Consider the following 26,645-nt stretch of genomic DNA (forward strand, 5'->3'; position numbering starts at 1 on the left):
TACTGATCATTTCAACGGTATGTTATGTATGCGTTATGAGACGAATTTTATAACGTGTCCCTGGAAGAGATTTGTGGTCCAGTCAGACTTGCACGACCATTGGGGTGGCTGAGCTGCGAGAGCACTTCGTCTGTACCCAAAGACTACCGCTGCTAACTGGTGAGCTAGCTAGTACTAGCTGACTAATGTTAATTCATACGATGTTTCCAGCTAGCAGATATTCAATTCAAGGTAAGTTAGCTCGCTATGCACACGTCGTGTCAATTTCCATGTTCTCTCTCTTGCCTTATGACACATTGGTCCCACTAACCTGTCAATGATAGTTATCGAAACTACCTAGCTATAATTTGAGAGTGGCATGCACTAAGATTTTCATAGTAAGATGGGTGACATTAGCGTTGAAATATTTTAACGCTAGCTAGTTAACGTTAGCTATATCCACTCTGGCACTGTAGCTACCTAGCTAAACCAAATGTAGGGCAAAGTTGAAATCAGATGTGCACATGAACGACTGTCGTTGGGTCAGAATATGGGTCAGAATATTATTTTAGTACGTGTATAACAAAAATAAATTGGTAGCTACGTTTCCTCTTACATTGTGTGTTTTGAAACCACTCTCATAATAATATAAATATATGCACTTTTGAAAGTAACTTGGCTGGCTAGCTAGCTAACTTTGTAGCTTGCTACAGTTATTGTAACCAATAGAGGCCAAGACTTTGAGGGCATGGATCCTCCAAAGATTCAGAGGGACAGTTTATGGCTTGATCAGAGGAAGGTGGTCAGGGAGATGATTGACGAAGAGTCTGTTGAGGATCATGTAGAGGGCTAGGTCTTTTTTTTCTTCTTTCGTAGTGATTTGTTACTACTATATGTGATAACTTATCTGGCTGATACCAGTCTCAGAAAAGAGAGTGCCTATTGACAAATGCACATGCCCATACAAATATATCATAAGCTGCTTGGCAGAAGAATAGTGACCCATTCAATTGCGGTGCATTATACAGTTCTGCTGTATAGCCCAATAAACACTCACATGATGACTTCATGATAATTTGTTACTTCTCCTTCAGTTGTGTGATCCATCATAACCAGTGACATGTGTTGCCCAGGCCACCATGAGTGTACTTTTGACTATGTGATTGTTAGTACAGTGCATAAGATAAGACTGAAAGGATCTGCCTTGTTCTTTGCAGCCCAGAGGTGTATAAGAGCGTTGAAAACGGTGAAAGCAGATCATGCACCTCCACAGCTCTACACATGGAGATGGAAATGCTCGTCCGCAGTAACGCCTCGCATAACATCACACTACACAATCTGCCCCAGGGACAAAGACCCACGATGGGAAGGTACATAACATCACACTACACAATCTGCCCCAGGAACAAAGACCCACGATGGGAAGGTACATAACATCACACTGCACAATCTGCCCCAGGGACAAAGACCCACGATGGGAAGGTACATAACATCACACTGCACATTCTGCCCCAGGGACAAAGACCCACGATGGGAAGGTACATAACATCACACTACACAATCTGGCCCAGGGACAAAGACCCACAATGTGAAGGTACATAACATCACATTACACAATCTGCCCCAGGGACAAAGACCTGTATGGGGGTAATCCTCCTCATCTATGGTTCACCTCATCTATGGCACACTGTCTGAAATGGAATGTATTGCATTATGCAACACCCAAACACCTTTGTTTTTCTCACCTAATCACATGTTAACTTTTAAATAATCTCATATGTGAGTGACTGGGGAATGTATTAGGCTTATGTCTTCCTAAAACCAACATTTGTCCTTCAGTGTATACTATTGTAAGTTAAGTTATTGCAACTCTGATGTCAGCACTACACATTTCCACTTTTGACATTAGAAAGTACTACATACTGCTATTCATTCCAGTTTGTCTTACAGAGGCTTGTGTAACCTTGCCCGAGACCTGAAGACTTGTGTGAACTCTCCCAAGCTCATGACTGTCGTTGTAGCTCAGTGAGCTAACACATTTCCAAACCCAGTTGGTGACACACCTATTTGTGTGTGGTGTCCAGGTGTGGAGATGGAGCGGTTTGCCGATGAGGCTGATGTCGTGATAGTGGGCGGGGGTCCCGCAGGGCTGTCGGCAGCCATCCGGCTAAAACAGCTGGCCAATGAGCAGGAGAAGGAGCTGCGTGTCTGCCTGGTGGAGAAGGCCTCTCAGATTGGTGCACACACTCTCTCCGGGGCCTGCCTGGAGCCCAGCGCCCTCAACGAGCTCTTCTCAGACTGGAAGGAGAGAGGGGTATGTTAGTGTGCAGGGCTTAAGACTTTTTCCACTGGTGACACTGTTGCGACCAACTTTTTTAAGTTGATGGCACCAACACATGATTTGGTTGCACCAAGTCTTCAGGTATTAAATGCTCAATATACATATTTTTTTATTTTATTTAACCAGGTAGGCTTGTTGAGAACAAGTTCTCACTTACAACTGCGACCTGGCCAAGATAAAGCAAAGCAGTGCGACACAAACAACAACACAGAGTTACACATGGAATAAGCAAACATACAGTCAATAACACAATAGAAAAGTCTATATACAGTGTGTGCAAATGAGGTAAGATAAGGAAGGTAAGGCAATAAATAGGCCATAGTGGTGAAATAATTACAATTTTGCAATTAAACACTGGAGTGATAGATGTACAGAAGATGAATGTGCAAGTAGAGACACTGTGGTGCAAAGGATATAAGAAAAAAAACGAGCATTTACAGTCTAACCAGACACCTAGGTATTTGTAGTTGTCCACATATTCAAATTCAGAACCATCCAGAGTAGTGATGCTGGATGGGCGGGCAGGTGCGGGCAGCGATCGGTTGCAGAGCATGCATTTAGTTTTACTTGCATTTAAGAGCAGTTGGAGGCCACAGAAGGAGAGTTGTATGGCATTGAAGCTCGTCTGGAGGTTAGTTAACACAGTGTCCAAAGAAGGGCCAGAAGTATACAGAACGGTGTCGTCTGCGTGGAGGTGGATCAGAGAATCACCAGCAGCAAGAGCGACATCATTGATATATACAGAGAAGAGTAGGCCTGAGAATTGAACCCTGTGGCACCTCCATAGAGACTGCCAGAGGTTCGGACAACAGGCTCTCCAATTTGACACACTGAACTCTGTCTGAGAAGTAGTTGGTGAACCAGGTGAGGCAGTCATTTGAGAAACCAAGGTTGTTGAGTCTTCCGATAAGAATGCGATGATTGACAGAGTCGAAAGCCTTGGCCAGGTCGATGAATACAGTATGGTCTCTTATCAATGGCGGTTATGATATTGTTTAGGACCTTGAGCGTGGCTGAGGTGCACCCATGACCGGCTCGGGAACCAGATTGCATAGCGGGTAAGGTACGGTGGGATTCGAAATGGTCGGTGATCTGTTTGTTAACTTGGCTTTCGAAGATTTTACCTTAGAAAGGCAGGGTAGGATAGATATAGGTCTGTAACAGTTTGGGTCTAGAGTGTCTCCCCCTTAGAAGGGTGGGATGACCGCGGCAGCTTTCCAATCTTTGGGGATCTCAGACGATACGAAAGAGAGGTTGAACAGGCTAGTAATAGGGGTTGCAACAATTGCGGTGGATCATTTCAGAAAGAGAGGGTCCAGATTGTCTAGCCCGTCAGATTTGTAGGGGTCCAGATTTTGCAGCTCTTTCAGAACATCTGCTATCTGGATTTGGGTGAAGGAGGAATGGGGAGGCTTGGGAAAGTTTCTGTGGGGGTGCAGGGCTGTTGACCGGGGTAGGGGTAGCCAGGTGGAAAGCATGTCCAGCCGTAGGAAAATGCTTATTGAAATTCTCAATTATCGTGGATTTATCAGTTGTGACAGTTTTTTATAGCCTCAGTGCAGTGGGCAGCTGGGAGGAGGTGCTCTTATTCTCCATGGACTTTACAGTGTCCCAGATAATGACCTGTGTCCCATAATGTACCTGCATTCCACATAGAACCAGGCTAATAATGACTAGCCATCTTTAAATTAGCATGCCCTTGCAGGGCTTGACATTTTGGTAAATGTGTTAGTGGCACACTGGGCCAGTGCCAGCTGAAAGCTACTGGCCTGGGAAAGTGGATGATGCGCATCATTTAAATATTATCTGTAATTTGCATGCTAACCAAGTAGCCTATTATTAATTTGCAAGCTGACCAAGTAGCCTATAATTACTTACCCTCCATACAGAATTTAATTTTAACTTGAGAATATCATATTTACATTGATTGTTTGCGCAAATGTCATTAAGGCTGTTATTGTTAGCAATTTTAATTTGAACAGTCACTCTACAGTTGTTTTATTTTCCCCGGTTTCGGAGATATACACATTTTTGTTTTTAGGTTATCACTCTCAAAAAAAGAAAAAAGAAAATGGATGTTCTAAGTCCACAACAATGCTTAAACCACATCAGGAGACCACTTTTGAGGTCTGGGAACAATCAAAAAATCTTAGTTAGAGGGTGTAGTTACCCTTTAATTAAATTTCACACCTTGCAAGAGACCATTGTTTGACTAGCGGTGTTTTTGTACTGTACAGTGTAGGCTACATGAGATTGCAAAACAAATGTCCCCCAATTGATACAAATCATAGGTAGGTAGGCTTACTTTTTAGTCAACATTTAATTGGGAAGGTTTTGGGAAAGCCTTTAGAAATGTCCATTCAAACAGTGCCTGATTACTGAATTGGGCATCGCAAAGATTCAACCACGACTTCGAACCTAACTTTTTGAGTACCTGGTCTGCATATCCATTGCTGTTTGAATAAATCTTGAAAAAATGTATAGATTTACAAGCAAATTGTGAACCAAAAAGTGACGTGACCAGCTAAAAAAAATTTGCTGCTGCCCTAGCAACTAGTTAGAAGTAGTTTTGAGCCCTGGTTGTGTCATCTCATCTGTCTCTGTTTGGAGTCAAATGTGTGTGTGTAGGACCTGTATGCTATCTGTCTCTAGCTTTAACTGTTACATATAAATGGGTCTCTAACTTTCAATTTGTCTCTAACTTTCTCCTCTCATCTTCATTCTTGTCCTTAACTCCACTCGCTTTTCTTTCTTGTGTGTGCGTGTGTATTCCTTACTTCAGGTAATGGAGACAGGCAACGATATCATTCATTAGGTCTAACTGGCAAGCTTATTTGACTGGTGACATCTACTCTGGGTAAATTATAATTTTTGAGCAAAAACTTCTAATATTTGGATTTTCCTTATTTTAGTCTATTAGTTATTGCAGAGTTGGTGTCAGTTCACCATACACATTCATGACTTGAATTAAGCTCCTAGTTCCACTGAGAGAATGATATTTATAAATGAAATGCAGGGTTTCCCCTAGAATTCTTTTCAGCAGCGGTGGCAGAGTTGCTGGGGGCAATGTGTTCTGGGGGGGTTCTTCCCAGACGGAGCACTGCTGCTAAATGCTTTTAGGGGAAAAACTGAAATGCCCTCACAAATCAAATTTTATTTGTCACATGCGCTGAATACAACAGGTTTAGTTAGACCTTACTGTGAAATGCTTACTTACAAGCTCTTAACCAACAATGCAGTTTAAGAAATGGAGTTAAGAAAATATTTACTAAAGAAACTAAAGTAAAAAATAAAATTGGAGGCTGCTTCAGTCGGTCTGTTGTAAATGTTACAAAATTTCAACGTCATTCAGAGGAAAGAAGCATCTTCTCACTGAGTTTACTCTGCAGGAGTTTCTTTCCACTGAGAGAGATTAAATTGAAATTGTCCACATCTCTGCTCTTTATTAGAACGACTGTGAGGGATATGCAGCATATGCTCAATTCACAGACATCTTGTGTTCGACGGATACACACAGGATATGGACCTGGCATTTTCTTGGTCTTTTTTTAATTCTTAGAGAACTATGAAAGTACATCACAGTCCCAGACAACACTGTGATACTTCCCACTGGAATGTCTTCAAGCAACACAGACTAAAGATAAAGTGTTGACGTTATTTTTGTACTCTTCCCTTAGGCACCCTTGAACACACCAGTAACAGAGGATGTGTTTAGCCTTCTAACCAAGAAATACAGAATCCCTGTCCCAATGTTGCCAGGTAAAGTCACATGCATGTTTACATGAAATGACACCTCTAGCTTGTCACATGTAAGCTCTGTTATAAACATACAGAAATGATGGTATCAGCTTTGACTGTTCAGTCTTTTATGGTACAATTGTTTGATTTTTCTATAGGTCTGCCCATGAACAACCATGGGAACTACATTGTGCGGCTGGGCCACTTTGTGCGTTGGTTGGGAGAGCAGGCTGAGGAACTAGGAGTGGAGATATACCCCGGCTACGCTGCTGCTGAGGTGAGTGAGCCCTGCCCACTCTCTACCTCTCTCACATTTTAAGAAAACACAAGCCATCTTACTAGTTTAAGTTTGACAATTACTGTTGACAAGCTACATTGATCTTTTCTCGAACGTCAGATTTTTCTCTGTAAACATTTACATAATTGGATGCCGTTGTCCAAATATTGGCCGTGATATTTTGAGGCGTTTTCATGCCAGAGATCGATAACTGATTTCACTGCGATGTGTTGACTGGACATGACTGGCTTTCATTGATCGTGTTCGCTTGTATTCTACTTTCAAAAGTGTTTAATTTCTGATTGTGTTTTTTAGGTTTTGTTTCATGAAGATGGAAGTGTGAAAGGAATTGCCACCAATGACGTGGGCATCGCTAAGGATGGTTCGCCAAAGGTAAACTTCTGAAGTACAGTCACTTATTCACCAATGTGAAGCATACAGTATGACTTTAGAAGTTTAGAGTTGGGCTGTGAAAATGGCAAGTTTGATGAAAAACAAGGGAGAATCAGCAGTGAATAGAGTATTTATGACAAGTAGCCTCATCCCTGGTGTATCAGAATAACATGCTCCTCTACATTGCCTATGCAGGATGTGTTTGAGAGGGGGATGGAACTCCATGCTAAAGTGACACTGTTCGGAGAGGGCTGCCATGGCCACTTGGCCAAGCAGCTCTACAGGCAGTTCAACCTCAGGGAGAACTGTGAACCACAGACCTACGCCATTGGCCTAAAAGAGGTAACTCCCTGCCCCCTCAAATCCCAAAGTGTCTTTCTCAAAGTGTCTTTTTATTTGGGCAGAATTAAACAAATACTCTATAATTGGTTTTCTGTTTTCAACCAGTCATCCATTACAGATGGAAAGGGCCCATTCATTTATTATAATTTGGAGTAGCTATTATTTCTAAGTGGATCCAAATTAGAATGGCATATTGATTACATTTTACATTGGAGTCATTTAACAGATGCTTTTATGCAGAACGACTTCCATGAATGGTGTTATTTTTCTGTTTGACCAGGTGTGGCTGATTGATGAGAAGAAGTGGAGACCGGGCAGAGTGGAGCATTCGGTGGGCTGGCCCCTGAACAGGAACACGTACGGCGGCTCCTTCCTCTACCACCTGAACGAGGGTGAGCCACTGGTGGCCTTGGGCGTTGTGGTGAGTCCCTGTTATGGTGGCCATTTTGGTTCCTTGATGCCATTTAATGGCAACAGTCAAACTACTAGACATGCTAACACTTTCAAACGGTCTGAACTCTAAATGAAGTAACCTTTTTACCACTGAGATCAGTGTATGTCAATGTACTATACCCTTTACATGTCTGAGCCAGGGCCGGCACAATCAAATCAGTTGCAGTTGGAATCCCTCTAGTCATTTATGTGTCTTAATTATTTAATCAAACAGTTCGCTTCAGGCATCAGACAAGCTCAGTGCGTATAGTTGATTTGTTTAAAACACACAGGATGTATCTAATATATGGAAAAATACGTTAAAAATTTTCAGCCAATTGTCTGTTCTTTTGACCAACTATTTCAAAAAAAGAAAAAAAGTTTTACTATTTAATTTATTTATTTTTTATCCAAAAACATACAATATACTTGTAGTGAAGCCCGCTTAACAACTACACCACACCAGTCATCCAACAGACTCCCATTCAGATCGACACAACGAAGCATCCAGGGTCAACGCCCTGCTCAAAGGCACGTCGACAGATCTCCCACATTCTTGGTTGACCAAGATTATAATTTTTGGGGGGGACAGCCCTAAACCTAAAATACAAGGCCAAATACAGTGTACATTAGAGTTGCTTATCAAGACTAATCTTATGGCAATTCTTGAAAATGGTTGTCCATCAATAATCAACAACCAACTTGACAGAGCTTAAAGAATTTTTTAAATAATAATGTGCAAATATTGTACAATCCAAGTGTGCAAAGCTCTTAGACTTACCCAGGAAAACTCACAGCGGTAATCACTGTCAAAAAAAACTTGAATTAAAATAGCGATTGTGCTGTTATACGGTAGCGTAGTAGCCTATCGCATGTTATGCAAAAGCATACAAAATATAAACAGATTTAAGATGTCTTTGGCACATAATTGGTGAAGCCTAATACAATTACTAGAATTTGTAAAAAAAAAAAAAATATTAATCGCATTTGAGTGTGGACTGTAATGGTATGCGTTCTGGATGGACTGGTTATCTTATGTTACGCTCCAAACGTTCTGTGCATCGGTCTGGGAGAGAATATATACTGTAGGTCTAGGAGATGCTGTTGGTTAATTTATTGTGCAGGGCGGCTTACAGAGTTAGCCTACAATGATAGTGAATTTGTATTTGATTTACATTTACATTTAAGTCATTTAGCAGACGCTCTTATCCAGAGCGACTTACAAATTGGTGCATTCACCTTATGACATCCAGTGGGACAGTCACTTAACAATATTCTAATTTGAATGGCGAATGGAGGCATAATAATAATGAATGGCATAATTTGATGTTGAATAGCCAAGTAATAATATATTTTCATAATTCATAGGCTGATACATTTTACATTTACAGTGGGGCAAAAAAGTATTTAGTCAGCCACCAATTGTGCAAGTTCTCCCACTTAAAAATATGAGACGCCTGTAATTTTCTTCATAGGTACACTTCACCTATGACAAACAAAATGAGAACAAATATATATTTGCAAATTATGGTGGAAAATAAGTATTTGGTCACCACCTTCCAGAGACACCTGAAACCCCACCTCTTTAAGGAATACCTAGGATAGGATAAAGTAATCCTTCTCACCCCCCCCTCCCTTAAAAGATTTAGATGCACTATTGTAAAGTGGCTGTTCCACTGGACGTCATAAGGTGAATGCACCAATTTGTAAGTCGCTCTGGATAAGAGTGTCTGCTAAATGACTTAAATGTAAAATGTAAAACCTACAAACAAGCAAGATTTCCTCCTCTCACAGACCTGTAACTTCTTCTTTAATAGGCTCATCTGTCCTCCACTCGTTACCTGTATTAATGGCACCTGTTTGAACTTATCAGTATAAAAAACACCTGTCCACAACCTCAAACAGTCACACTCCAAACTCCACTATGGCCAAGACCAAAGAGCTGTCAAAGGACACCAGAAACAAAATTGTAGACCTGCACCAGGCTGGGAAGACTGAATCTGCAATAGGTAAGCAGCTTGGTTTGAAGAAATCAACTGTGGAAGCAATTATTAGGAAATGGAAGACCTACAAGACCACTGATAATCTCCCTCGATCTGGGGCTCCACGCACGATCTCACCTGTGGGGTCAAAATGATCACAAGAACGGTGAGCAAAAATCCCAAAACCACACGGGGGGACCTAGTGAATGACCTGCAGAGAGCTGGGACCAAAGTAACAATGCCTACCATCAGTAACACACTACGCCGCCAGGGACTCAAATCCTGCAGTGCCAGACGTGTCCCCCTGCTTAAGCCAGTACATGTCCAGGCCCGTCTGAAGTTTGCTAGAGAGCATTTGGATGATCCAGAAGAAGATTGGGAGAATGTCATATGGTCAGATGAAACCAAAATATAACTTTTTGGTAAAAACTCAACTTGTTGTGTTTGGAGGACAAAGAATGCGGAGTTGCATCCAAAGAACACCATACCTACTGTGAAGCATGGGGGTGGAAACATCATGCTTTGGGGCTGTTTTTCTGCAAAGGGACCAGGACGACTGATCCGTGTAAAGGAAAGAATGAATGGGGCCATGTATCGTGAGATTTTGAGTGAAAACCTCCTTCCATCAGCAAGGGCATTGAAGATGAAACGTGGCTGGGTCTTTCAGCATGACAATGATCCCAAACACACCGCCCGGGCAACGAAGGAGTGGCTTCGTAAGAAGCATTTCAAGGTCCTGGAGTGGCCAAGCCAGTCTCCAGATCTCAACCCCATAGAATATCTTTGGAGGGAGTTGAAAGTCCGTGTTGCCCAGCAACAGCCCCAAAACATCACTGCTCTAGAGGAGATCTACAAGGAGGAATGGGCCAAAATACCAGCAACAGTGTGTGAAAACCTTGTGAAGACTTACAGAAAACGTTTGACCTCTGTCATTGCCAACAAAGGGTATATAACAAAGTATTGAGATAAACCTTTGTTATTGACCAAATACTTATTTTCCACCATAATTTGCAAATAAATTCATTAAAAATCCTACAATGTGATTTTCTGGATTTTTTTGTCTGTCATGGTTGACGTGTACCTATGATGAAAATTACAGGCCTCTCTCGTCTTTTTAAGTGGGAGAACTTGCACAATTGGTGGCTGACTAAATACTTTTTTGCCCCACAGTAGCTACAGAATATCTCCATCTCTCCTCGCTCTCCTTCATTCCTTTCTCGAGTGCGCAGAAAGAGGGGCTGTCAACAGTTTAATGAAATGTGTTTCATTGTGAAAACGTGTTACTATCGATGTTTCACTTGGTTACCTGGCATGATTAAAAAACTAACCTTGGGAAAGTGGCCTCCATTCGCTATCCGGGTGCTTACGGATGTATTTTGGCCCCTGCACCTGTTCCTATCCATTTGATAATGGGCAATTCTAAATCAAAACTAATTTTACATATAAGTAAAGACAAAATTACATTGAGAATAGTCTGGAGGGTGAAAATATGATCACTTGATGAGAGAACAGCATGTGCAACCTGAGGCAAGGAACGGGGCAAGCTTTTTTGCGATTTTCTCAAATCATCAATAGCCTATAGTCGCACCATGCAGCCCATATATGTTTTGATTTCTAAGACATTCTAAGGTTTGTATAATTCACAACTAGAGTTGCTAAATAACTCTAAATCTAGCGTATAGGACCTGTTTAAAGTTATCACTGTTACGCTCAACATAGCCACTTTATATGCACAGCCCTACTTAAGATGTGTATAGTTAACTTTTATGTAGATCATACATTGAGGTCAAAAACTAATCTTGTGTATTACCCCACTCCCAGATTGGGCTTGACTACACCAACCCATACCTCAGCCCTTTCAGAGAGTTCCAGCGATGGAAGCACCACCCATTCATTGCCAAGACCCTGGAGGGAGGGAACAGAATCGCTTACGGAGCCAGGGCGCTCAATGAGGGAGGCTATCAGGTGTGTGTGTCATGTGTATATTATTCATGAACTACTCAAAGGTGTGTGAGTGTGTGGCACTGTGCATGCTTCAGTGACGATAGCTGTTTCCATTAACTTGTCCATTTTCTTTTCTAGTTTTTTTTTAGAGAGTTTGCATAGAAAGTAGATGTGACAATTTTCTGCTACGGTGCGTTTCCATTGGACTGTCTTGTGTCAATAAAAACAGCTAGACTTTAATGAAGTCACAAAAAAACAATCTTGTGTTGCATAAAAGTGCTTGAAGTGTTTCCATTATTAATTTAGATGTGCATTAATAAATCGGGGACAGCCTGTATGCCCTCTTACCTATATGTCTCAGGTATAGCCCCCAAAAGTCAGCATGGATAGAATGCAAGAATTAACTAATATCATCCATATTCAAATCATTCTCATGTGCTACCTTGCACTCCTTCAGATCTGAAATAATTGGATGGTGAAACTTGCCAGCCAACCAGAAATGCAAGGTGAAGCAATACAGGCATTCTCTAAAGTCAAGACAATCCTTATCCTGCAAATAAACACTTTTTATAGTTGATTTTTTTTTTTAGCAAGCAGTAGCATTTACTATTCAATGTGGAGTGGAGCTTTATAGTTATGTGATGACATCATGTGCCCCATGTACCTTGAAATTATTAATCAGTCATCAGTTTCCATTATAAAGAAAGTTTCACAAAATAAAAATCCGTCCCTGTCAAACAGATTTAAAAAAAAATGGATTTAAAAAAACAAACATTTTAGCGACAAAGCTTGTGTTTAATAAACCTGGGTCAATGGGAACCTGGCTACTGTGTGTCTTGGCAGCAAAAATGGGAAATGCATCAATCTGATGTCAGGTTTTCCACTGGTTCTGAGGGTTCATTAAAGATTATAATCTTACCTGTCTGTTCTTCCATCCAGTGCCTACCTAAAGTGACATTCCCTGGGGGGATGCTTATCGGATGCAGTCCAGGCTTCATGAACGTACCAAAGATTAAAGGCACCCACACGGCCATGAAGAGTGGCATGCTGGCCGCAGAGGCCATCTTCCCCAAAGTCACAGCCAAGGACCTAGCATCTGAAACTGCAGGTAGCCTAATTGCTGGGGGTGGGGGGGGACACCATTGTGAGAGTCATATTTCCATGGTGATCATATTATTTTGTAGGCCAAAGCAATTGGACTCCGCAAACCTTTTCATGAGAAGACCGATTTTCGGGATATCTCCTGGTCTGACAAACACCACTGTAGCTCAGCCACCTTCCACCTCAGATGCGGAAGGCCCACATAAGCGGATGCGGTGGATTAAGATGCAGCCCATACCAAAAAACACATCTAGTTTAAACAGACAGATTTTGATGGGGATTTTGTTATTGTGGTAATTAGATTGACGCACAGGGACTCTTAAGGATTAAGCCAGACCAAAACTCTTTCCTTTGATTAAATGCACACACACCTCTCGTTACTTGAGGTGAAACATAAGGCACATTTCTACACAATAAAATATGTACATAATACACTATTAAAGAGTGTAATTTGTTGACGAGACTATTATCACTAATGCCAATAGGAGAACAATGATGTTATTTGCTTCTTTCCAGTTTAATTTTTGTATGTACATGAATGGAATTTTTACACAAAGTAAATGAGCAGTTTAATTTGTGGGTGATATTCTAACATCTTCTGCTTTACAATTAGTTTATCTGATGTCCTCTAGGACTTCATGTACCTGAATATGAGGACAATTTAAAGAAGTCTTGGATCTGGAAAGAGCTGTACTCAGTAAGGAACATCAGGCCCTCATTCCACAACTACTTTGGGCTGTACGGGGGCATGGTCTACACCGGTGTCTTCTATTGGATACTCAGAGGGAAGGAGCCATGGACACTGAAACATGCAGGTACAACATATTGAGGTTGTTTTGTATGATACGTTCATCAGATGGTGATATAGCAACTCTTTAACTTATGGCTGGGGGCAGTATTGAGTAGCTTGGATGAATAAGGTGCCCAGAGTAAACTGCCTGCTACTCAGTCCCAGAAGCTAAGATATGCTAGATAATGAATCTAGTACTGAAAGCATAAGCTACAGCTAGCTAGCACTGCAGTGCATAAAATGTAGTGAGTAGTTGACAAAAGAGAAAGACAATAGTACAGTCTTGAACAAATTTTCCCCAAAAATTGAGAAGCAAAGAGATATTTAAATGTAAGAATAAAAAGTAGCCCTCTCCTGGATGCTAGTCTTTCTGTTTAAGCCAATTTGTCTTTGCACAAGGCAACAGCAAAATCATGCTCACAGGCTTATCTGGTCTGCCCTGTAAGGTTGGATAACTTCCAACTCTTTTACCCTAGGCCTGGACTCGGCCCAGCTGAGACCGGCTAAGGAGTGCACGGCCATCGAGTACCCCAAGCCCGACGGCAAGCTGAGCTTCGACCTGCTCTCCTCGGTGGCTCTAAGTGGCACCAACCACGAGGGGGACCAGCCCCCCCACCTTACCCTGAAGGACGACAGTGTCCCCGTGGCCAACAACCTGGCCATCTACGATGGGCCTGAGCAGCGCTTCTGTCCAGCAGGTACCACTGATGCACAATTACACATCCATCCTTCGCCCATACACCATAGGAACATCACTTAGACCTTAAAGGGTTGGATAGGTATGAGAAATATGTTAAAGGTTGTGTTCCAGGTTGCAGTAGTGTAAAAAATACTTCAAAGTACTACTTGTGTTTTTTGGGGTGTCTGCACTTTACTATTTATATTTTTGGCAACTTTTACTTCACTACATTCCTAAATAAAATATTGTACTTTTTACTCCATACATTTTCTCTGACACCCAAAATAACTCTACATTTTGAATGCTTATCAGAACAGGAAAATTGTCAAATTCATGCACTTATCAAGAGAACACGTGGTTATCCCTACTGCCTTATGTTCTGGCAGACTCAAAAAACACACATACATATTTTGTAAATAATGTCTGAGTGTTGGAGTGTGACCCTGGCTATCCATGCATTTTGAAAACAAGAAAATGGTGCCGTCTGGTTTGCTTAATATAAGGAATTTGAAATTATTTATACTTTTAATACGTACGTATATTTAAGCAATTAAGTATATTTAAAACCAAATACTTTCAGATTTTTAATCGAGTAGTATTTTACTGGGTGACTTTCACTTTTACTTCAGTAATTTTCTAGTAATCCACCTCTGCCAGGTTGTCTTTGTCTTCTATTGCAGTCGTGCTTCACATCTCTGAAGATTTCTGTGTAATATTACTGTGGTGCCTCCAGGTGTTTTGAGATACAAATGAGTGGATTTGGATATTTCAGTCACACCCGTTGCTGACAGGTGTATATGACAGATGTATAGAATCAAGCACACGCCATGCAATCTACATAGACAAACATTGGCGTAGAATGGCCTTACTGAAGAGCTCAGTGACTTTCAACGCGGGACAGTTGTAGATGCCACCTTACTAACAAGTTTAGTTTGTCAAATTTCTGCCCTGCTACGCTGCTTCTGCCTGAAGCCCATACACTCCGCAGCGTACATGCTGGACCCCATGTATGCTGGCAAGAGCATCCTGTCTGGTGCAGAGATCAACAAGGCCTATGGTGTCATCACTACTGTGTATTGCCACCTTGGCCTGGATGAGGGCAAGATTCTTGGCAGACTGGCAAAGTATACTTCCAAGCAAGGGCTTTGGGATGGAGATGCAATATGACAGTCGTGCCAACATATATCATCAGCCACCTGGTGGAAGGGACTTTGTGGATCTGAGGCTCTTTCCCAAGTTGCCTCCATCATCCTCCAAATCCCACCAACATCAGCCGCCTCAGAGAGCAACTGGTCCTTGTTTGGGAACACGCACACCAAAGCACGCAACAAGCTGACCAATACGAGGGTTGGTGGCCATCCGGGCAAATTTGAGGCTTTTTGAGCCTGACAACGAGCCATCCTCGACAAGGTTGGAAAGTGACAGTGAAGATGAGGCCTCAGTCTGATGTTCAAGAGGTGGACATTGAGGAGGTCCAGGAAGAAGACCTGGAAGCCTGAGAGGAAGACAACCAAAGCTTTAGTTTCTAGACTATTATTTTACAGATGTATGCTGAAAACGTTTTTGGGAGATGCGATGGATCATTGTGGATCATTCAATATTCCCTTTGTTTTGTTGCTCAGTGATATCATCCCATAATGAAGAGTCAACTCATTTAATTAAAGTTAAATTTTTCTATTGGAATGATTTAATCATTTGCAATTGTCTACTTATGATCAGGTAAAAGTTTTGTTTGTCTCCATATGGTAAATATATCCAATGCAAAAAACATCTTCATTTAAATGGTATTAATATTAATTTGCATATATTCCCATCAATTCCCACAAAGTTTCCACTTTTTTGAATATTCCCCAAAATGTGCAACCCTACTTGGTGGGCTTATTTTTCTGGACAGATTTAAAACCTCTCGCATCGCCTCTTCCTCTCTGTTATGACTGTCCACTGAAAGACCTGACCCTCTATCAATAAAGTAAACCCAAGCAGAGTGCACACCATTGCTGCTTCCAAGTGCTGTCATTGCCTGCACAACCAATATGACTCGACATTGATATTGTTCGGCACAGCCAGGTTTATTCTCTGTGAAATTAATATCAAACCCAATACTGCTACAGAGGCAGAGCTGTAATAAATACAGTATGATTGATTTGATATGCAGACAACACTGTTAGAAATCAGTCTTCTTCAGATGTCTGGCCAAAATTACTGACCCAGAACCTGGGATTTATATTTCTGCATCTCTTTCATGGTTTCCCATCCATAAAGAAAGTAACTATTAAAACGTTTTAGTACCACCCATTAAATACACTGAACAAAAATATAAACGCAACATGTAAAGTGTTTGTTTCATGATCTGAAATAAAAGACCCCCAAAAATTGTCATATGCACAAAAAGCTTATTTCTCGCAAATTTGTTTACATCCCTGTTAGTGAGCATTTCTCCTTTGCCAAGATGATCCATCCACCTGACGGGTGTGGCATATCAAGGTGATTAAACAGCAAGATCATTACACAGGTGCATTTTGTGCTGGGAACAATAAAAGGCTACTCTTAAAATGTGCAGTTTGGTCACACAACACAATGCCCGAGATGTCTCAAGTTTTGAGAGAGCGTGCAATTGGCATGCTGACTGCAGGAAAGTCTACCAGAGATGTTTCCAGAAAATGTAATGTTCATTTCTCCCACCATAAGCTGCCTCCCATGTCGTTTTAGAGAATTTGGCAGTACATACAACCGGCCTCACAACTGCAAACCACGTGTAACTTCGCCAGCCCAGGACCTACACATCCGGTTTCTCCACCTACAGGATGGTCTGAGACCAGCTACCCGGACAGCGGATAACCAAAGAATTTCTGCACAAACTGTCAGAAACTGTCTCAGGGAAGTTAATTTGCTTGCTCGTTGTCCTCACCAGGATCATGACCTGATTGCAATATGGTGTCGTAACAGACTTTATTGGGAAAATGCTCACCTTCGATGGCCACTGGCACACTGGAGAAGTGTGCTCTTCATGTATGAACCCCAGTATGGGGCAGATGGCAGACGTGTGGGCAAGCAGTTTGCCTATGTCAATGTTGTCGACAGAGTGCCCAGTGGTGGTGGGGTTATGGTATGGGCAGGCATAAGAGTTATCGTGATGAGAACCTGAGGCCCATTGTTGTGCTATTCATCTCTGCCATCACCTCACGCTTCAACATAATGCACGGCCCCACGTCGCAAGAATCTGCACACATTTCCTGTAAGCTGAAAATGTCCCAGTTCTTCCATAGCCTGCATACTCACCAGATATGTCACCCATTGATCACACTTGGGATGCTCTGGATCAATAAGAATGACAGTGTATTCCAGCCCCCCCCCACACAATATTCAGCAACTTCACACAGCCATTGAAGAGAAGTGGGACAACATTCCACAGCCTGATCAACTCAATGCGAAGATGTCGCGCTGCATGAGGCTAATGGTGGTCACCAGATAATGACTGGTTTTGATCCATGGCCCTACTAAAAAAAAAAGGTATCTGTGATCAATAGATGCATATGTATTCCCAGTCATGTGAAAGCCTTAGTTTAGGGCCTCCCGAGTGGCGCAGCGGGGTCTAAGGCACAGCATTTCTGTGCTAGAGGTGTCACTACATACCCTGGTTTGATTCCAGGCTGTATCACAATCGGTCATGTTTGGGAGTCCATTAGAGCGGCGCACAATTGGCCCAGCGGCAACCGGGTTAGGCCGTCAATGAAAGTAAGAATTTGTTCTTAATTGACTTGCCTAGTTAAATTCATTTTTATTTAACCTTTATTACAATTAACTGTAACTATGTAAAATTGTTGCATTTTTGTTCTGTGCAGTACCATGCATTTACACTGAACAAAATTGAACATTTCTGGGATATTTTATTTCAGGTCATGAAACATGGGACCAACACACTTTACATGTTACGTTTATATTTTTGTTCATTGTAAGTAGTACCATCATTGGAATGTAATTTCATTATCTAATGGATAATGAATAGTGACAAACATATTGACTGTCTGGGAGGACTGCACACACCTGCGGTAATTCTGGCCGCATAGCTATCTTTTCTCACATCAGTCATTAACCTATGTAGTGGCCTCTGCAAACCTGTTTCCTGATAACAATCAAATATGAGTCACCACGTGAGTAGACTTACAGTATTAGTTAGATTTATCTTAACTCCCTACATTCCCCCTTTCACTAGGTGTATATGAGTACGTTCCACTCGAAACTGGAGAGGGTATGAGGTTGCAGATCAACGCTCAGAACTGCGTGCACTGCAAGACGTGCGACATCAAGGACCCCAGCCAGAACATCAACTGGGTGGTGCCCGAAGGCAGCGGAGGACCAGCCTACAATGGAATGTGATTTCCCTTTTCATTCAGACATATCACGAGGCACCAATTGTAGCAGTGAGGTCAGAAACCTCAAGTGTGGTGTCTGCAAAAACACATTCAGGGCTTGCTGCCAAGACAGCTTTTAGAATCTACTATACTGTGTGAATAGATATGGAACTGAATGTCAACATTGTAAAGTACGGGCATTAAACGGTGACTTTGGTTCATGTATGGTTTTCAGAATGCAACTAAAAAGTATTTTATATATTTGTATGCCATAAGCAGAAGAAGCTTGCATTGACATGGATCGAAATATCTTCAAATCAGTGCCAAAATTGAGGGTTATTTCATTAGCTAGTTGCAGGTGCCATTAGCAATAACAGCATATGATCTATGAGATACTGTGGGTAGGATGTATGCAGGTGAATAAAATATTTATCATGCCTCGGTGTCTTACTCCATACTTCTCTCATTGAACATACAGGTAGTATTTAATTGCATTGTATACAGGTGGAGTATGGACATTTCTAGAAATAGAGTCAACTAACCAACCACATTTCATCTTTATGGCTTATATTAAACATTCAGAAAAATAAAAAGGGATATTACAGTAGTTATTCAGAGTAAACATGAAAGAATGTGAAATACTCTTTGACAAAATGCTGACAGGTTTACACTTCCTCAAAAAAAATTGCTGACATTTTGTTACATATCTATACTTCGTTTTCATCTACCCTTGTGTGCCACTCATTAAACAGACAATATGATTACATGGTCCTGGTTTTCAATTTGCACCTGTATTGTAGCTAGCTGCCTAAACTAAATAACTATTGGCAAGTGGACTTTAAGGATAGGCCTATATCAAATTATTGTCTGATACCTTCACGCAAACATTTTGGAATAGATTTGCTTCTCTTTCTCCTTTTCCTCCTTCACTTTTATCTGGACTCTCTTCATCTCGTTTCCGATTGCTGTTAAAGGATGCAAAAAGTAAATTCACTTGGTCAGGCAAGGAAAACAACCGATCACGATGAAACGAAAAATCTAATGTTGCACATCTGTCAAAGGGGGTTTCTAAAGTTTAATTTGATAAATATACTGCTCTCACTATTGACCATGTGTTCTATAGTTAGCCTTTGGGATATAGAAAGGAACACGTGAGGACATGATCCCCTGGATTGATTGTCACAATAAAAAAGCAGTAAAAACCTTTATCCTCCGGTGCAATTTCTTGAGCTTTCTTCAGATCACTCTAATGGAACAAGTTAAAAACATTTCAGTGAGTCAACAGACACCGTGACAAGTCAACTTCACTGATTTATGAAACGAGTCGGCCCAACTCTTGACGGCATCCTTTAGTGCAAATAAATTGTTCTGTGGCAGGGGTTCCAGTTCAGAAAGAGCACATTGTAGTTAGGCTGGCACCAAGGCTACACATTTTAAAGACAGAAATATGTCTGGTATGATAAGTTTTTCTTTACCATGGCTTTACTGTACTCCTTCAGTCCTTGCCAGGCCTGGGCCCTCCTGAACAGGGCCTTAGTGTTTTTCTGGTTCAACTCCAGTGCCTGAAAACAAACACACACAATCAGACTAAATAGTAACTGCACTTCAGTGTTTCTTTTAAATGTTTATCTACAAATTGACCTACAAATATACATATCCTAAGCTGCACTCAATCAGTTCCATAGAGACTTACAGTACTGACCACGAATGGCCTTTGAATCGTTGCCATTAATAAACAATCGTATTGTAGCCTAGTTATGGTAGCGTGATAGGGCTTGCTTCTAGGATTTTGGTTGGCCTAAAATACTTACCTCGTCACAACTCTCCATGGCTTCCTGCCAGAGCTGCAACTTCAGTTTACAGGCAGCTGTGTTGAGAATGCAGCTCAACACTGTGGGCTCCAGCTTCGTTTGGGCCTTCTCAATCTCCTGCTCGTCTCCACCAAGTGCCAGATACCTGGCAAGAGACATTTCACCATTTAGTCCACACTTTGCTAGCCTAGTCCCAGATCTGTTTGTGCCATTTGGCCAACTTCTATGGTCATCGCACATTCAAAAGCATGTCATGAAATAGCAGACAGGCCTAGTACACACACAAATCACAGCAAGAGAAGAGTGGGCCTGGGACCATGTTTCACCTGAGAGCTTTGGAGTACTTCTTGATTGCAGACTGCCAGTCTTGGTTCTTGAAGAAGTTGTTCCCAATATTCTTAATATCTTCAGCAGCAGACAGGATTTTGTCAACCTAACCAAAAAGACAAGTGTGAGACTTTTATGCCATTTTCACAATCACGATACACTTTTTTAATTTGACAGACTAAATCAATACACATATGCTGATTGAGGGTGAATAAGGGTTAAGACCATATTCTTTGCTTATTAATACTTAGTAGTAAGAACTACTAATATTATCTGAATATTTTAAGAGAAGCATTCAGAGAAAAAAAAGGCAGGCCTACTAACATCTTTTAAGTCGACATCGGAGTCCTCTGGGTAGTCTGGATGGGTGTCCCCTGAGCAATCATTCGGTGCTACTCCCCAGTTGTCGCCATCTTTATGCTCACCACACTCAGCAATTACACATGGCTATGTGGAAAGAAACATCAGAGCAAAACTGTTAATACATGATGAGCATTTCACAAGTGTCACGCACCTTACAGAAAAATACTAGGTAATCTACCTGCTGGCTACAAAACACACAGCTTGCTGCAGTTTTAATATGCCCCAAACAACCTCTGATGACAGGAACGACTTGATTAGTGTAGTGTCAACAACACACCCCCACTGCCAGCTAGCCTACTTCAGCAGTACTGTATCATTTTAATCATTTTAGTCAATAACATTCTTGCTACGTAAGCTTAACTTTCTGAACATTCGTGAAGTGTAGTCCACTTGTCATTCCAATCTCCTTTGCATTAGCGTAGCCTCTTCTGTAGCCTTTCAAATATGTGTCTGTCTATCCCTGTTCTCTCCTCTCTGCACAGACCATACAAACGCTCCACACCACGTGGCCGCGGCCACCCTAATCTGGTGGTCCCAACGCGCACGACCCACGTGGAGTTCCAGGTCTCCGGTAGCCTCTGGAACTGCCGATCTGCGGCCAACAAGGCAGAGTTCATCTCAGCCTATGCCTCCCTCCAGTCCCTCGACTTCTTGGCACTGACGGAAACATGGATCACCACAGACAACACTGCTACTCCTACTGCTCTCTCTTCGTCCGCCCACGTGTTCTCGCACACCCCGAGAGCTTCTGGTCAGCGGGGTGGTGGCACCGGGATCCTCATCTCTCCCAAGTGGTCATTCTCTCTTTCTCCCCTTACCCATCTGTCTATCGCCTCCTTTGAATTCCATGCTGTCACAGTTACCAGCCCTTTCAAGCTTAACATCCTTATCATTTATCGCCCTCCAGGTTCCCTCGGAGAGTTCATCAATGAGCTTGATGCCTTGATAAGCTCCTTTCCTGAGGACGGCTCACCTCTCACAGTTCTGGGCGACTTTAACCTCCCCACGTCTACCTTTGACTCATTCCTCTCTGCCTCCTTCTTTCCACTCCTCTCCTCTTTTGACCTCACCCTCTCACCTTCCCCCCCTACTCACAAGGCAGGCAATACGCTCGACCTCATCTTTACTAGATGCTGTTCTTCCACTAACCTCATTGCAACTCCCCTCCAAGTCTCCGACCACTACCTTGTATCCTTTTCCCTCTCGCTCTCATCCAACACCTCCCACACTGCCCCTACTCGGATGGTATCGCGCCGTCCCAACCTTCGCTCTCTCTCCCCCGCTACTCTCTCCTCTTCCATCCTATCATCTCTTCTCAAACCTTCTCCAACCTATCTCCTGATTCTGCCTCCTCAACCCTCCTCTCCTCCCTCTCTGCATCCTTTGACTCTCTATGTCCCCTATCCTCCAGGCCGGCTCGGTCCTCCCCTCCCGCTCCGTGGCTCGATGACTCATTGCGAGCTCACAGAACAGGGCTCCGGGCAGCCGAGCGGAAATGGAGGAAAACTCGCCTCCCTGCGGACCTGGCATCCTTTCACTCCCTCCTCTCTACATTTTCCTCCTCTGTCTCTGCTGCTAAAGCCACTTTCTACCACTCTAAATTCCAAGCATCTGCCTCTAACCCTAGGAAGCTCTTTGCCACCTTCTCCTCCCTCCTGAACCCCCCCTCCTCCCTCTCTGCAGATGACTTCGTCAACCATTTTTAAAAGAAGGTCGACGACCTAAAAGAAGGTCGAAAGGCCATAAAGATCATCAAGGACATCAACCACCCGAACCACTGCCTGTTCACCCCGCTATCATCCAGAAGGCGAGGTCAGTACAGGTGCATCAAAGCTGGGACCGAGAGACTGAAAAACAGCTTCTATCTCAAGGCCATCAGACTGTTAAATAGCCACCACTAACATTGAGTGGCTGCTGCCAACACACTGTCATTGACACTGACCCAACTCCAGCCATTTTAATAATGGGAATTGATGGGAAATGATGTAAATATATCACTAGCCACTTTAAACAATGCTACCTTATATAATGTTACTTACCCTACATTATTCATCTCATATGCATATGTATATACTGTACTCTACAACATCGACTGCATCCTTATGTAACACATGTATCACTAGCCACTTTAACTATGCCACTTTGTTTACTTTGTCTACACACTCATCTCATATGTATATACTGTACTCGATACCATCTACTGTATGCTGCTCTGTACCATCACTCATTCATATATCCTTATGTACATGTTCCTTATCCCCTTACACTGTGTATAAGACAGTAGTTTTGGAATTGTTAGTTAGATTACTTGTTGGTTATCACTGCATTGTCGGAACTAGAAGCACAAGCATTTCGCTACACTCGCATTAACATCTGCTAACCATGTGTATGTGACAAATAAAATTTGATTTGATTTGATTTGATCCGATCCTCGTTTGCTAAGTCAAACGACACCGCTGGTTCTGCTCACACTGCCCTACCCTGTGCTCTGACCTCTTTCTCCCCTCTCTCTCCAGATGAAATCTCACGTCTTGTGACGGCCGGCCGCCCAACAACCTGCCCGCTTGACCCTATCCCCTCCTCTCTTCTCCAGACCATTTCCGGAGACCTTCTCCCTTACCTCACCTCGCTCATCCCTGACCGCTGGCTACGTCCCTTCCGTCTTCAAGAGAGCGAGAGTTGCACCCCTTCTGAAAAAACCTACACTCGATCCCTCCGATGTCAACAATTACAGACCAGTATCCCTTCTTTCTTTTCTCTCCAAAACTCTTGAACGTGCCGTCCTTGGCCAGCTCTCCCGCTATCTCTCTCTGAATGACCTTCTTGATCCAAATCAGTCAGGTTTCAAGACTAGTCATTCAACTGAGACTGCTCTCCTCTGTATCACGGAGGCGCTCCGCACTGCTAAAGCTAACTCTCTCTCCTCTGCTCTCATCCTTCTAGATCTATCGGCTGCCTTCGATACTGTGAACCATCAGATCCTCCTCTCCACCCTCTCCGAGTTGGGCATCTCCGGCGCGGCCCACGCTTGGATTGCGTCCTACCTGACAGGTCGCTCCTACCAGGTGGCGTGGCGAAAATCTGTCTCCTCACCACGCGCTCTCACCACTGGTGTCCCCCAGGGCTCTGTTCTAGGCCCTCTCCTATTCTCGCTATACACCAAGTCACTTGGCTCTGTCATAACCTCACATGGTCTCTCCTATCATTGCTATGCAGACGACACACAATAATCTTCTCCTTTCCCCCTTCTGATGACCAGGTGGCGAATCGCATCTCTGCATGTCTGGCAGACATATCAGTGTGGATGACGGATCACCACCTCAAGCTGAACCTCGGCAAGACGGAGCTGCTCTTCCTCCCGGGGAAGGACTGCCCGTTCCATGATCTCGCCATCACGGTTGACAACTCCATTGTGTCCTCCTCCCAGAGCGCTAAGAACCTTGGCGTGATCCTGGACAACACCCTGTCATTCTCAACCAACATCAAGGCGGTGGCCCGTTCCTGTAGGTTCATGCTCTACAACATCCGCAGAGTACGACCCTGCCTCACACAGGAAGCGGTGCAGGTCCTAATCCAGGCACTTGTCATCTCCCGTCTGGATTACTGCAACTCGCTGTTGGCTGGGCTCCCTGCCTGTGCCATTAAACCCCTTCAACTCATCCAGAACGCCGCAGCCCGTCTGGTGTTCAACCTTCCCAAGTTCTCTCACGTCACCCCGCTCCTCCGTTCTCTCCACTGGCTTCCAGTTGAAGCTCGCATCCGCTACAAGACCATGGTGCTTGCCTACGGAGCTGTGAGGGGAACGGCACCTCAGTACCTCCAGGCTCTGATCAGGCCCTACACCCAAACAAGGGCACTGCGTTCATCCACCTCTGGCCTGCTCGCCTCCCTACCACTGAGGAAGTACAGCTCCCGCTCAGCCCAGTCAAAACTGTTCGCTGCTCTGGCCCCCCAATGGTGGAACAAACTCCCTCACGACGCCAGGACAGCGGAGTCAATCACCACCTTCCGGAGACACCTGAAAACCCACCTCTTTAAGGAATACCTAGGATAGGATAAGTAATCCTTCTCACCCCCCCCCTTTAAGATTTAGATGCACTATTGTAAAGTGACTGTTCCACTCGATGTCATAAGGTGAATGCACCAATTTGTAAGTCGCTCTGGATAAGAGCGTCTGCTAAATGACTTAAATGTCAATGTAATGTAATGTCATCACACACATTACACCAAGCTCCTACTTAATGTGGCAGTTGCGTTCACTGATTTACCTTGACAGGCGTGTCCTCGTTGGTCTCTATGGCCTCCAGTGTTTTCACCAGCCCCATCCCCTTCAAGACTTGTCCAAAGACCACATGTTTGCCGTCTAGATGAGCAGTAGGCACAGTGGTGATGAAAAACTGGGAGCCATTGGTGGCGGGTCCAGAATTGGCCATACTCAGCAAGCCCCCTTTGTCGTGCTGGAGAGGAGACCGACACCCACATGTTAATTTAGAGATGACGAAGAAAACTAGTATATGTTATGATTAGGGCCAGGTATTTATACTAGCCCCAGCTATGTTATGCCGTTATGAAAATCCTTACCTTGTAATAGAAGTTCTCATCTTCAAACTTCTCCCCATAGATGCTCTCTCCTCCAGTGCCATTCTGGTTGGAGAAATCACCTCCCTGGATCATGAATTGCTTGATGACTAAAATTGATTGACAGTGTAAAATACAAGTAAGAGGTCATTAACTTTCTGAAGTTGCTAAAAAATTGATTTACTACTGAATTATAGATGTGATCTATAATAGCTATGCATCGGTAAAAGAGGTTTCAAGGTAGTAATTTAGAACAAAATGAGAAGGGAAATGTAGCTACATGGCTACTGCAGATCTGTTACATAGCTATAAACCGCTTATGAATTTGAAACTGTGGGTGTTTGGGGCAGAGTTCCACACAAACAGTGGAAAGACATATTTACTTACTCCTGTGGAAAGGACATCCTTTGAAATGGAGTGGTTTCCCTGTAGTTTTGCCAGTTCCCTTCTCACCAGTACAGAGTGCTCGAAAGTTTTCAGCAGTTTTGGGGACAACATCAGCAAACAGTTCGAACACGATTCGGCCAACTGGTGACAACAAACAAAATAAGTCACGACTGTGTGGATAGCTGGCCTTGATAAATGCAATTTTCTACTTAGTTGTAACTAACTCATCAAAATAAGCCGTTTAGTCCTGAAATGGATACTCGGGTAGATACTGGTGTGTTGACTATTCATGCAAGACATAACAGCACGTGCTTAAAATGCAATGTACTGGTTGTACTGGTAAGTTATAATTGAGAATGAACGGTAACAAAGTTACTAGGCTAACTAACGTACATTCACATAGTAAAATGAGCGAACAAGACAAGCATCTATTTGTTTAAAACAGCATGCACATGGCAGATTTGTTATTTAACATGGCTACATTGGTCGCTGCAGTTTTTCTGTGGCGTAACATTAACAATTTAAGAACACGATAACGGTAGCTAGCTAGCTTGAATGAATGTGCTTTTTCTAGAAACTAATATCACCCGGTTCTGCTAGCTAGCCATTAGCCTATCGACTAAACGCATTTATTGAAACTATCTTAACCTCTTTCACCACCGATGTCTACATCAAGGAAGACACGGGGGTTTTCTTTGTTTGAAGGCTTGGTCACTGGTGTTGCGTTAGACATTTCTAAAAAATTACACAATTCTAAATGTTATCTACTTTCACAGTACTCCTGGTTGACTGCGAGCTTCAATCTCGGAGATTTTACTTCCTCTAAATT

The 26,645-nt window shown here is 42.9% G+C and overlaps 2 protein-coding genes across 5 annotated transcripts; one reads left to right on the forward strand and one right to left on the reverse strand.

The window, feature by feature from the left end:
* LOC123993517 (electron transfer flavoprotein-ubiquinone oxidoreductase, mitochondrial-like) lies at positions 1–19,111 on the forward strand. 4 transcript variants are annotated; one of them, XM_046295732.1, is made up of 13 exons: positions 1–231; positions 1,197–1,349; positions 2,064–2,293; positions 5,998–6,079; positions 6,217–6,335; positions 6,651–6,728; positions 6,924–7,070; positions 7,351–7,491; positions 11,306–11,449; positions 12,368–12,536; positions 13,162–13,344; positions 13,796–14,017; positions 18,212–19,111. In XM_046295732.1, exons 1-13 carry the CDS (start codon positions 186–188, stop codon positions 18,373–18,375), a joined length of 1,878 nt encoding a protein of 625 aa, XP_046151688.1. In that variant the 5' UTR covers positions 1–185; the 3' UTR covers positions 18,376–19,111. The 4 variants fall into 4 exon arrangements, with proteins under 4 accessions (XP_046151688.1, XP_046151691.1, XP_046151690.1 ...); XM_046295735.1 differs by having other exon boundaries at positions 4–159; XM_046295734.1 differs by lacking the exon at positions 1–231 and having other exon boundaries at positions 1,335–1,461.
* LOC123993518 (peptidyl-prolyl cis-trans isomerase D-like) lies at positions 18,817–26,645 on the reverse strand. The gene is made up of 10 exons (XM_046295736.1): positions 26,465–26,645; positions 25,817–25,957; positions 25,433–25,539; positions 25,120–25,308; positions 20,813–20,935; positions 20,488–20,594; positions 20,162–20,306; positions 19,826–19,912; positions 19,554–19,596; positions 18,817–19,315 (listed from the first exon to the last, which is right to left on the reverse strand). The coding sequence occupies exons 1-10, from the start codon at positions 26,547–26,549 to the stop codon at positions 19,227–19,229; spliced, it is 1,116 nt and encodes a 371-aa protein (XP_046151692.1). The 5' UTR covers positions 26,550–26,645; the 3' UTR covers positions 18,817–19,226.

This window comes from Oncorhynchus gorbuscha, linkage group LG13 (assembly GCF_021184085.1).
Source record: "Oncorhynchus gorbuscha isolate QuinsamMale2020 ecotype Even-year linkage group LG13, OgorEven_v1.0, whole genome shotgun sequence".
Taxonomy (NCBI): domain Eukaryota; kingdom Metazoa; phylum Chordata; class Actinopteri; order Salmoniformes; family Salmonidae; genus Oncorhynchus; species Oncorhynchus gorbuscha.